This window comes from Macadamia integrifolia, chromosome 4, assembly GCF_013358625.1.
Source record: "Macadamia integrifolia cultivar HAES 741 chromosome 4, SCU_Mint_v3, whole genome shotgun sequence".
Lineage (NCBI taxonomy): Eukaryota > Viridiplantae > Streptophyta > Magnoliopsida > Proteales > Proteaceae > Macadamia > Macadamia integrifolia.
The window spans coordinates 11750990-11763590 of NC_056560.1; the positions used below are offsets into that span (position 1 = coordinate 11750990).

Consider the following 12601-nt stretch of genomic DNA (forward strand, 5'->3'; position numbering starts at 1 on the left):
GTAAAGAGTAGAGAGTATACCAAACAGGGTCCTATTAAAAGAAGAGAATTGTCGAACTTAAGTCATCACATTGATTAATTTTTATGCACTACAAAACCAATAAAGGACTTAATTGGCTTCTTTTAAGATGCGATTACTTTGAAGAAACTAATTTCTTGATACCGTACGAGGTATAAATGTTTAGTTATAATTAATGTAGATAATAATTTGATGATATGGATGAAGGATAAGAAATATGATCTCCAGTGACAATTGTTGAATAATTTTCTTTGTCCTAGAGCAAGTCAATTGCCATATATATATATATATATATATAATTAGGGTATGATATATACACAACTGGGTTAAAAGTTGTAAGATTAAGAAGGAATCTCTTTTTCATAAAATAAAGCATCTCTATGGGTCAATGATTCTAAAGTACTAAAGGGTTCCTACAAGTTAACAAAAGATTGAGTTATTAGAATCAATATAAAATCTAGGTTGGTTGTCCTTGAGCCAAACAATTTACTATTTTTTTTTTTTTCTCTAAAGGAATCTATCAAGAAGGGGAAATAAGGGTAGAGCTCAGAGGACAAGGCCTTTCTTAAAAGGAAGTCCAAAACTGAGTTAACCCTTAACAAATCATTGAGCAGTTTCCCATATAGTTTTTAACAAAGTAACTATGAAAATATTCACTTATGACACCAAAAATTAACAGATTCATAAACCTCCTTAAGGATAATGTTTAATTATCAAGGTTCTTTTGTTATGCTACCAACTGATAGGATTAGGAATTAGTCAAAGAAGGAACCAATCCTTTTTGTTCAGCCCACTCTCTTCCATGAAATCAGAATTTTTGAAATAGTGAGAAAAAGTCCATCAGTTTCAAATATGTATATAATGGAGCCAAAGCTGGTATGCTGAAGGATAATGATATATAGGTCCTTCATTGAAATGGAGTATATTTATGGTGTGACAAATACAACACTAAATTCTTTGCTGGGGAAATGGGGGCTTTTATCATGACTTTTGTCTCTTTTTGGGTTTGATGATGGATTCCTCGAATTTTCGTTTTTTATGCTTAGAAAGATGCCCTTCGCACACCACTTATTACATTCTTTCAGAACATTGGTTTCCCTAAAAGTAAATTATGCTAAAAATGAAAGGTTTATGAGGGAAACCACACAATGACAAGACAAAGTAATGACAGAAAGCTTAGATGAGATTAAACTGCACTAATACAATTTCAAAACATAATACATGTAAATAAGAACCCTCTAAAACATGGGATTATAACAGATAAGTTGCAAAATTTTTAAGGTGCCTATGATGATCGAAATTGTTGCTATGATGTTATTAATGTCAACTCGACGGTTGATTATGATCTTCCTTGGAGATCAATAGATATTGTGCAACACTATCATGATCTTTTTAAAGGATAAGAACAATTTTTTTTTTTTTTTTTTTTGTATTTTTAATTATAATTGAGGAGGCAGTACCTTCCTTTCAATAAAAAATAAATAACCATAAAAAAGAGTGTCATCAAATGTGAAGAAGAATATTCAACAATTTTTATTTTCATATTAGTTGATCTTTTTTATTCAAGTTCCACATTTCTTTATGAGTAGTACATACAAATTCTATCGTATAAAACAAAATACGTGTGAAATTAAAAAAAATTTATCCTAGAATTCAATATTTATAGTTTTTTTTTTTAGATGTTTATCAATTATAGAGTCAACTATTTCACACTCCAAACTCAAAGAATCCAAAGAAAAGCTTCTAAACCAAAACTCAGGGAAACATATAAATAATGATTCCTATAATAACACCGTTACTCAGAGTGTATGCAAGATTAAAGGAATATTGGTTTTCCAGTTTAAGTCTTACAACTAATGGAGCCCATGTTGAAAATTCTTGAGAATTTTTTTCATTCAAATCTTGATCCTAACTAACTATTAGAAAGGATTTTTCCTTTTCTTTCTTTTTTATGTATTACAATTGTGAAAAGAGAATGAACACTTAGGACTTTAAGATCATATTGCTCAAATAATCTCTAAAAGTCAAATTGGAATTTTTTTTCTCTTTTGTGGAAGTCAAATAAAGTGCGTTTGATCCAACGGTAACTTATAAATATTACGACTTAATGATTAAGTGGTCAAAACAACCTCTGGACATTCTCGAGGTAAGACTGCATACTTCTCATCATTTAAAATCAAATGCAGCTTGCATGCTATAAATTGAAATACATTGAATTTATAAGGAGTAATATACCTCAAGTGCTATTAAACACTATATAACATCTAAACTGGGTGAGGGCATATCTAGAGTTGTCATGCTTACCCATAAAACTATTTAATGGAAACTAAAGCATGGAACGGTTGAACCTGTACCTCTTTTGAATATTTTTGTTATTTAAATTCTAGGACTTGTAACTTGTAAGGGACCTCTGTTAAAATATCAGATAAACTAGAATTAGACACTTGGCTGAGATCAGAAATTGACAAATAGTTGCTCTAGCAATTTTGGTTCTTCCAAATTCAAAGTACTGGGTTGGTTGTTCAAAAGGCCGGCCACCTAAGGAGCTTGGATGTGGGGTCTCCCTCCATCATACCATTTTCATTCCCAACAAAAAAACGAAGAATCACTCTTCTTAGGGTAAAGTTTTCTTTAGACCCTTTTTCACGGTGGAAATCTTCTGTGAGAGAGAGAGAGAGAGAGAGAGAGAGAGAGAGAGAGAGAGAGATTTTGTTGAATCAAATCTGTAGTCAAAGCTGTAATTATCAGCAATTATGCCAAAATTGAGTTCAATAGTTCAAAGTCCAAACCTAATTGCCAAAATTGAGTTCAATAGTTCAAAGTCCAAACCCCCAAAAGTTGTTTATTCATTTCTAACTTTCCTCTCCATCTTCTCTAGCCTCTCTGCCTGAAGTCAATGGACGTCCTGCTACGATCGTTCGCTAGCATCAACACGGAAGCGGGAGTAGCCATTGAACCCTAATTCTAACTAGAGGGCAACTCTCAGTTCTTCTATCTGCGACTATACCTAGTGCTTCAAGGAGGAAGAAGCCTCTAGATTTCGCCATGGCGAGATCGAGGTTTCAGAGTACCCTCTTTCTATCTGCGACTATACCTAGTGCTTCAAGGAGGAAGAAGCCTCTAGATTTCGCCATGGCGAGATCGAGGTTTCAGCATACCCTCTTTCTTCTCATGCTCACTTCCATGATAGCCGTTTCGGTAGCCCTGGAGGATGATGTGAAGTGTCTCAAGGGTGTGAAGGGCTCGCTCAGCGATCCTCTGGGGAAGCTCAGTTCTTGGGACTTCTCCAACACTTCAATCGGTTACATCTGCAAGTTCGTCGGCGTTTCGTGCTGGAACGAGAGGGAGAATCGCCTGATCGGTCTGTCTCTCCCAACGATGACGCTTTCTGGACAGATCCCTGAATCTTTGCAGTACTGCCAGAGCCTCCAGACCCTCGATCTGTCCGGTAATAGTCTCACTGGTTCGATCTCTTCTGATTTCTGCACCTGGTTGCCGTACCTTGTAAGCCTAGATCTGTCTAGCAACGATCTCTCGGGCCCCATCCCATCGAAGCTTGTTAAGTGCCAGTATCTCAACACCCTTATCCTCAATGATAACCATCTCAAGGGTTCCATACCTTACGAGCTCTCGGGTCTCAGTCGTCTCAAGAAGTTATCGGTTGCCAATAACTATCTCTCTGGCTCGATCCCTTCCTTCTTGTCCAATTTCGACCCCGCTGGCTTCGATGGCAACAGCGGACTCTGCGGCAGTCCTCTTGGAAATAAATGCGGTGGTTTGAGCAAGAAAAACCTCATCATCATCGTAGCTGCTGGTATTTTTGGTGCCCTCGTTTCACTGCTGTTAGGTCTCGCACTCTGGTGGTGGTGCATCGTCAAGTCCAGTCGTCGCCGCCGCAGGAGAAGACATGGTACTGGGAAAGATGATGATAGCAGTTGGGCGCATCGATTGAGGACTCACAAGCTCGTTCAGGTCTCCTTGTTTCAGAAACCGCTTGTAAAGATCAAATTAGCCGATCTAATGGCTGCTACTAATAATTTTGACCCGGATAACATTATCATCTCCACCAGGGCAGGAACTACCTACAAGGCAGTTCTCTCGGATGGATCCGCCCTTGCGATCAAGCGGCTCAACACTTGCAAGCTCAGTGAAAAGCAATTTCGCTCTGAGATGAACAGATTGGGGCAGCTTAGACATCCGAATTTGGTGCCCCTTTTGGGGTTCTGCGTCGTCGAAGATGAGAAGCTTTTAGTGTATAAGCATATGGCTAATGGGACTCTTTTCTCTGTATTGCATGGCAGTGCTGCAACTAGAAATTCGTTGGATTGGCCGACGAGGCTTAAGATTGGTACTGGTGCGGCCCGGGGTTTGGCTTGGCTTCACCATGGTTGCCAACCCGCTTTCCTGCACCAGAACATAAGTTCTAACGTGATCTTCCTTGATGAAGAGCTTGATGCTCGTATAATAGATTTTGGGCTAGCAAGGCTCTTGAGTTCTGCTGGCTCTAATGGAAGCACTTTTGTACATGGGGATTTTGGAGAATTTGGTTATGTGGCTCCTGAGTACTCAAGCACCATGGTTGCCTCATTGAAAGGAGATGTTTATGGTTTTGGGGTAGTGCTTCTGGAGTTGGTGACTGGGCTGAAGCCACTTGAAGTCACTAATGCGGAGGAAGGATTCAAGGGAAATCTAGTAGATTGGGTCAATACTCTGACAACTGCTGGTCGGAACAAGGATGTCATTGACAAGTCTCTCCTTGGAAAGGGCCACGATGGTGAAATTATGCAGTTTCTAAAAATTGCTTGTGGTTGTGTGGTTACTAGGGCAAAGGATAGGTCGACTATGTACCAGGTTTACCAGTCATTGAGGACCATCAGCGAGAGCCAAGATCTCTCTGAACAATTCGATGAATTTCCACTAATCTTTGGAAAACAAGATCCTGATCATCTGGAGTAACTTTGGGGACATAAGACAGGAGAAGCTAGAGAGAACATTTTGAATGTCTTGAATCTACATGCTTACGGCATCTATGCGTCTTATGCTAAATTTTGAAAGGCTTGGTAGCTAAATGGTAGGATTTCATTTCCCCAGGCTTTTCCTATTACAATCCCCATTTGTTGGATAAATCTGTATAATACAAGTTTCTTGAACTGTAGCTTTCAACATTCGTGGAATCTGTTTGTTCTCATTCTGGCAAACACAATCTATGTAGTGGATTGATATTTATGAAATGCCCTTGTTGGGAATTCTGGAATCACTGTTCATGATGATACCAGGATTTTTAATGTGATTCAAGATCGATTCATTCCTTAAAGGGTAGCTCATTTCTGATTGATTTTTCTGGTAACATTAGCTCATGCTTTGACATGGATTCCTTTCTCCCTTCTCTTCCTTATCTGATGAGTTTTCGGTTTTTGTCCTATTACTTCATGTTTCTATCAACTACTTCTGCAGTGCTTTGAATGTTCTATTGTAGTTAATACCCACATCAGGTCCTGAAGTTTCTATAAATCTCAGCTCATATGGAGATTTATCACAAGTATATGCCCTACTAATGCATGAGTCCTGCAGTTATGTGTGTACATCATTGTATTAGGGACCGAATGACCAACTATGTGGTTTATTGGTGGTGCTAATGTATTGGTACAGTTATTATTCACTTGATGGCATCTGCTGTTAGCGTTCGGTCGTTCAGTAACTTTTAGCATTATCATATTATAGTAATATTGTTACTACAATGTTTTACTCTTGATCAATCACAAAAGATTCTGTAACTATGACATTTATCTCATTGTCTTTGTCTCTTAAAATGTGAGGATATTAGAGAAGGGGCAAGAACAGTACAGTGGTCTTAATTTGGTGGAAATTTCGATAACATATGATAATTGTATTGCAGGTCCTCATTTTCTAGGTTTCATTGTTTCTGTATGGAGAAGTTATTACAGTTACATGAACCACTAAAAGGAATCAGCATAGGATTAGACTGGGCAATTTGCCCTTGGCCCATAAATTCAGGAAGCAGCTTTGTGAAAGAACTTGATACCGAATAATGATTATGCAAGCTCTCCTTTTGCTTACATTTGCCAAATGAAAGTATTATGACCCAATATCTCCTTCTCCAAGCTTTAGTGATTCTTCTTCTTCCTCTTATTTTCTTTTTCTTTTTTTTCTTCCCCCTAAAAATTAGTGGTCTGTTGTGCAAAATATGTATCTATTCCTTAATTGCTTATTTTGCGTCTTTGTCAAAAGAGACCCATCTAGTAGAACCTGGTGTTTAACGAGCTTGACTGGTGTATCTATTAGCTATTACGTTGAGATGTCCTTCAAGGACCTCCACCATGTGATGCGAGTATCCTGACAACTATAGTCGAGTCCACTCTATCACTGAGTCCTGAATGGCAAAGGAGGTAGCTGTTATGGATGGTAACAGATTGAGTTTTGGTTATGTGAAGAACCCTGATTACCCCAATCTTGATCCTTTCCATTTCTTATTTGGCTTAAAATTCCAGAACTAATCATAGAAAAGTCTCTCTTTTCCTTTCCAATTTTTTTCCCTCTTTTTTTTGTTTTGTTGTTGGGTGGGGGGGGGGGGGGGGGGTTGTGCGCCTCTCAACCTGAACCTGAACTGAACCCCCCCTGGTTGTTTTTGGGATGGGTTGGCAAGTCAGCTGAGGAATTTCCACCATAAGAGCAATCCTCAGTCTTGAATAGGAATGCTCTAATTTCCACTATTAATGAGTTTCCAACTCCAGTAGGGACCCAAATACACCTTGACAATGGACCAAGCTGGCTTTGATTGCTCCAATATATCTAATTGCCCTGGATTCTCCCAGGGAAATCATTGAAATTCAGTTTAATGTAGTTCTCCACCCTGGTTGGGATCAAGCCACAATATTCTTGAATGATAGAACTCAGAAGGATGTCCCAGAGTAGATTCCACTGTAGAATTGCATTGGCTATTATAGTGGTGTTGTGTTAATGATTTCATTACTGCCACCTTTATTTGGGAATTGCTTTATGTTCTGTTCTACCCAGATCCTCGTGATTCCATTGTCTTCAGGAACTCTTCTTCTAGTTCCATTTTAACTTATTCCATTTTTATTGTGCCCATCTGGTAACAATGGAAGGGCAACAAGGATGAAGATGACATTTCACCAACAACAATGGCATAGGTAATGTCTCAAATTCTTCAGGCTTCACTTGGACTGTCAACTGTGCATACTTGGGTACAATTTGTTTCCTTCATGAGACGGTCTTGTTTTTTATAGAAAATTTTTGAATTACTTGACCTACAACAAACTAGGTCATTTCCTTCAGATAAATTCTATTTCAGAGGCTTTGTAATACTTATATAAGACTATTGGTTTGTGAGTAGTTTGTGTAGATACTGAAGACACTTGAAATGTAGTGTTCCAAACAGTAGGGCCTGTCCTTGGAAGCTTTAATTGAACAGGGAGGGGTAGTGTTCACCAGCGGGAAAAAGTAGCCGTAGAGTTGGCATTTTTTTTTTGGTCTCTGAGCCCGTCCAAAATCCCTTATGGGTGGTTGGGCTTCGAATTATAAGTTGTGGCCTTCCTCAAAATTATCAAATGGAATAGAATTTCTTGTACGTTTAGTCTGTTTTATAATTCCTGAATCCGGATTTACTGTCTATTTGGTCATCCTCGAATGTGTTCTAAAACCAGGCGAATAGCACATTTTGGACATATTTTCAAAAGAGGCAAAACGTCTCTCAATTCTTCTTGAATGCTCATATCATCCCTACCCTCGAGATGATTTGCTTCCATGCCTTTTATTTACTGATTCCTTTGCTTCTCTTCTCCATTCGTAAGTTAGGCTTTTTTTCACTAATTTTCTGCCAAAGAAAGACTGACTTGATACGATTTACAAGATTGCATGGCCAGCCTACTTTTGGCCCATGTCTAGGGGAGGAGGTTGTAGGGTCGAACATGCATGAATGGGTGGGGTGTATGTAGGAGTAGGTGGCCATTAACCTTATAGCGTCCTACGCTGGCCATTGGTGCGTGATTACTCACTAGGATAGTTGATCAAAAAAAGTGTTGGGATGTATAATGTATGCTATAGTAGATCAAAAAGTGTTGGGATGCATAATGTATGCTGGAGGATTTGCTATAACATGAGTGTGCAGTTTTGCACCAATGGGGGAAGTTTATGAATCTATGTAATATGGGTGAGCCTTTAATGAGAAGAGTGTGGGTGTGGCATCTACCTGTTGGAATGTGAGAAAGTGTGCAAAGGAATCTGCATATGGCGTCATGTGGTTCCTTAGTTGATCCATGCTATCACGAGGACGCATGAACACAGAAGAGTATTTCATCTCACCAAAATGCATCAAAAGAAAGTGCTTACGGGTTTTGATTGCTCTTCTTCCCACGTGTGTGTGTGGGTGCAGGGTATATTAAGGAGGTAGTTTCTTTTTTTTTTTTTTTGAGAAAGGGCCTTAGTTTGTTTTAAGGTTATGTTTGGCCACCACGAGAAGAAAGGAAAAAAAATATAAAAATTGTATTTTTTTTTTTCTTGATTTAAGAAGTTCTCATTGTGCTTGACATATCCTGTGATAAATCTTGAATCAAGAGAAGATTCTTTTTTAAATTTCATAATTCACCTTGAGAATAGTAATATTTTCTTTTTCTAAAAAAAAGAAAGAAAAAAAAAATCCAAAAAACACAAGATAACAAAAGAAAATACAATTTTTTTTTTCTTGTAATGGTAGCTTAGCATACATACTTTTTTTTATTTTCTTCTCTTTTCTAGATTCTTTTTTCATTTCATTTCTTCTCTTGACTACCAAACACTGCCTAAATCTTTGAAGTACCAATACTTGATCCCTGGTTCTCAAGTTACAACACAAAGATTCTGACCATTGAGACAGCTAAAGGGTAAGGCCTTGGTTTGTTGGTTGCATGGTTCGAGTCAATTTGATCGCAATTGGCTGGATCCGATTCCAGATTCTGGCCAATTTCGGAGTGAGAAAACAGAGCAGCCTTGAAATCGGATCGGATTGGAATTCAGCGGCTCTACATTATAAAAAAAAGAGGGGAAAAACAAAAGTTGGGTAGAGACGAGCACGATCTCACTTGTTCAGTAGTCCTTTGACCTGAACTCAGGAGTCAAGTCAGGGCCGTCAGGCTACATGATTCTCGATGGTTAGGCTGATGTAGAGCTAGGTTTTTGTCCCTTGTCGAGATTGGACTAATAGTATTTTGACCTAAAATGTACCAACCTGGTTGAAATATCTGCATTCAGGGTCCACCAACCAATCTGGTTGTTTCTTGCCTGTTTCAGTCCAACCAGTTTCTGGATTCAGACTATGGTTTTAGCATTAATCTAGCATCATTCTTGTCATAGAAAATCCTTTCCATTCTCCATTTGAAAAAGAACTGTAAGAGATAAGCTTATTTAATCTCTTCCATGTTAATAATTTGAATACACTTGGCAGAAGTTGGTCAGAATTTCTTAGTTTTGTTACACTTCTCTTCTTTCATTTTTGTCTGGATTCAATGAAGGCATACACAAGACCAAATCCTGTTAACAGGGTTATTGGCTGTGGCTTCATGGGTCAACCTGAAAGCCAAGGGGAAGGTGCTACATAAGTATAGCCTTGGAAATGCTCACTGGTTGTTGGGGTTGAAGCAGGTGAGTCGTCCGGGGGCGCTGTCGTCCAACATTTGTCAAAATTGGCTGTGCAATCTCTGCCACTCACGTCTGGTTTGAATTTGGGTTCCAATTGTCTTGATTCCAACTTCTTCCAATTGATTGGTCGGAACCATTTATGTTTCTTGATTTCATTCTCTCCACCAGGACCATTACCTAATCTCCTCGATGGCTCCTTTTGTAGCAGCTGAAAAGCAGAGATTACATAATCAAATCAATCCTAAACTTGAACTCAACAAAACAAGAGAATCCATAGAAGCACCTGCTTACCCCTTTGAGCAAAGAGTGTGCTTCAGTGCTTAGGTATGAGGGAAGTTTCATTTTTTCGTTGATGATTCTCTGCTGAAGTTTCTGTCTGTTTGCATGTGTGAAAGGTGGCTGAAAGAACAAAAACTAATTTCAACACAACCAGAACCACATGCATATGTTAAAGCAAGATTCAAGCTTCAAAGAGAGGCTGCTAGCTTCCTTTTTTACTTGCCTTCATCATTGAATTGAATCATGTTGTATGGGAGAATCTGATGTAACTGTTTGCTAGATCCTAGAGCAGTGTACTGTGTACATATTGTGCAACTCCAGAGTATAAGCTACTCCTAAATGATTATTTAGGTTCATGTAGGGAAACCTTTCCCCAAACAAAATTAATTTCTTGGACCTGTTTTATAAGAAGACTTGAACATGAGGCCACCATTTTTATTAGGGTAATTTACAACGCCACCCCCTAGAGGATGCCAATATTATAGGAACACCCCCTCTCTTTCACCAAATTAGACTCAGACCCCCTACCATCAGTCATTGTTAAGGAATATATCTTATATGCTGATGTCAGCTACTATATTTTATTTTAAATACCAAAATGCCCTTACTAAATATTAAGTACCTAAAATACCCATGTAATAAGTTCCTCTTTCTTCTTTATTACCGCTTTGCAATGGCAGATTCCAGAGCTTATTACAACTTCCTGAAACCACTTCCAGAAACCGGTAAGGGAAAACCACCAATGGTTTCACGGATGGTTGCTTGTCACTACTGTTCGCAAATGTTCCACACTTCACAAGCCCTCGGTGGTCACCAAAACGCCCACAAGCGAGAAAGAGCTGTAGCTCACCGGAGCTACATTACAGAGCTATTAGGTTCTCTTCGTACTGGTCCATCTTCAATCTGGCTCAATATCTCGATCAGTACTGGTTTGACCCATTTGGGCTCCACTTTGGTTCGTCTTCTTCCTCGTTTCCTCTCCAGGGCCAGGTGAGCTCCACCGTCGAGCAACTCTTCCCGGCCAAAGTGAATGAAGACGACCTCGACCTCAACCGTCGTTTATAGTTTCTGGGTTTTTTCTAACTCTTATATTATAAATTCAAGAGGAATATTTAGAGTTTAATTTCTTCTCAAAAGTGTTTATAGAGTATACCTTTCTGATCTTCAATATGTGTTTAATGTTTATGGGATGTTTGAATTTCCTGTATAGATTTCAATACCTACTAAGATAGATTTTCTATTAATGTTTTGAACATGAATGATGGACCAAAGCTCTCTTTCTGTCTCGTGTATGAAGATTCACCAATAGTTTATAGTTGCAGAAGAGTTGTGGAAGCAGCAATGTGTGGGGTTTTTTTTAATTAATTTATTAATTTATTTATTTTAGTGTTTATTGATCTAAGATGCCTGCATAGAAATCATAAACGATGGTGAATGTTCCCATTAGGGACTCAAAAGTTAAAACACATTATGAAGATCTCCCATGCCTTTCCATTTCTCTCATGATCCTCCTCTGAAACTACGGCTTCCACCAGACCAGTTAATGTTCTGTTCTGAAGCTCTCTCTCATATCAAGGAGAAGCGCCGGAAGCCGGAAAAAATTACTTAGGAGTTCGAGCTCTTGCACGTACGGATAAAACCATATGGATTTCACAAAGTAATCTACTCTTGCTGTTCTAAAATTTGTTATGCAGCATTGGTTCAATCATCAGGGAGAGGTGAAGAGGAATTGGTTTAAAACATAAGTTTAATGAGTAGGGTATAACGGTCATTTCAACTCTTCACTTAACAGTGTTGAAAGTAGGGGGTTTGAATCTAATTTGGTAAAACAGAGGGGGTGTTCTTATAATAGCGGCATTCTTTAGAGGGTGGCACAGTAAATTACCTTTTTTATTATGTAAGCTATTGTTCTTTAATTGTGCTACTTCATTTCATATGACAACCAAAAATGATGCAAGTCTCTTAGACATGCAGCACATCAACAATATGCTTACCTGCCCCGTCAACATTTCATACAACAGTATACCTAAACTCCACCAATCTGCTTCTTTGTTGTGCCCTTTACGCAGTAGAATTTCTGGAGCCATGTATTCTGTGGTACCACACAAAGAATTCGTCCTTGCGGATTCATCAATTTCCTTTGACAAACCAAAATCAGTTAGCATAACCTGCATGAAGGCCCAAGATATAGGCATCAAACAAATAATTTAAAATGAAAATTCTTGCAGACAATGAAAAAGGGTATTGCGTGATAATGTTGTATGTGCCAGTAACAGCATTGGATGTATGGGCATGACCTTACATGCCCGTCTGAATCCATAAGAATATTTTCAGGTTTAAGATCCCGATGCACGATCCCGTTGCTATGAAGATGCGAAACAGCAGAGACCATCTCAGCGGTATAAACCCTTGCCTGATCTTCGCTACCCAAGACATACCCAAAAGTAAAATCAAAAGATGAACAACACACCATGTCCAGTAGTTCAATGACTCGAAAGAAAGATACCTGAAGATTCCCTGTCGATAAAGGTGATAGAAGAGATGCCCACCATTTATGAAGTCCAGGATCAAATAGAGCTTAGATTTTGTCTGTAAAAATTACACAAAATAAAGCATTGTATAAATAATCTCTTGTTTTGTCCTTTTTTTT

The 12601-nt window shown here is 38.5% G+C and overlaps 2 protein-coding genes across 3 annotated transcripts in view; one reads left to right on the forward strand and one right to left on the reverse strand.

Moving 5' to 3' along the window:
* Positions 1-2725: 2725 nt before the first annotated feature.
* Positions 2726-5332, forward strand: LOC122077089 (probable inactive receptor kinase At1g27190). Its single transcript, XM_042642873.1, has one exon. The coding sequence runs from the start codon at positions 3064-3066 to the stop codon at positions 4972-4974; it is 1911 nt and encodes a 636-aa protein (XP_042498807.1). The 5' UTR covers positions 2726-3063; the 3' UTR covers positions 4975-5332.
* A 4102-nt stretch (positions 5333-9434) lies between these two features.
* LOC122077263 (serine/threonine-protein kinase AtPK2/AtPK19-like) overlaps positions 9435-12601 on the reverse strand; it is a 5706-nt gene continuing 2539 nt past the window's right edge. The window contains exons 2-6 of one of the 2 annotated variants that reach the window (XM_042643151.1): positions 12458-12540; positions 12254-12374; positions 11946-12089; positions 9964-10071; positions 9435-9880 (exon numbers count right to left, since the gene is read on the reverse strand). In XM_042643151.1, the coding sequence (XP_042499085.1) occupies positions 9599-9880; positions 9964-10071; positions 11946-12089; positions 12254-12374; positions 12458-12540 (738 nt within the window). In that variant the 3' untranslated portion in view covers positions 9435-9598. Of the gene's footprint in view, positions 9881-9963; positions 10072-11945; positions 12120-12253; positions 12375-12457; positions 12541-12601 lie in introns of both variants that reach the window. The other variant, XM_042643150.1, reaches the window with a different exon arrangement.

Coding starts and splice junctions, on each gene's coding strand:
- LOC122077089 (XM_042642873.1), top strand. CDS start 3,064: ATGGCGAGATCGAGGTTTCAGAGTACCCTCTTTCTATCTGCGACTATA.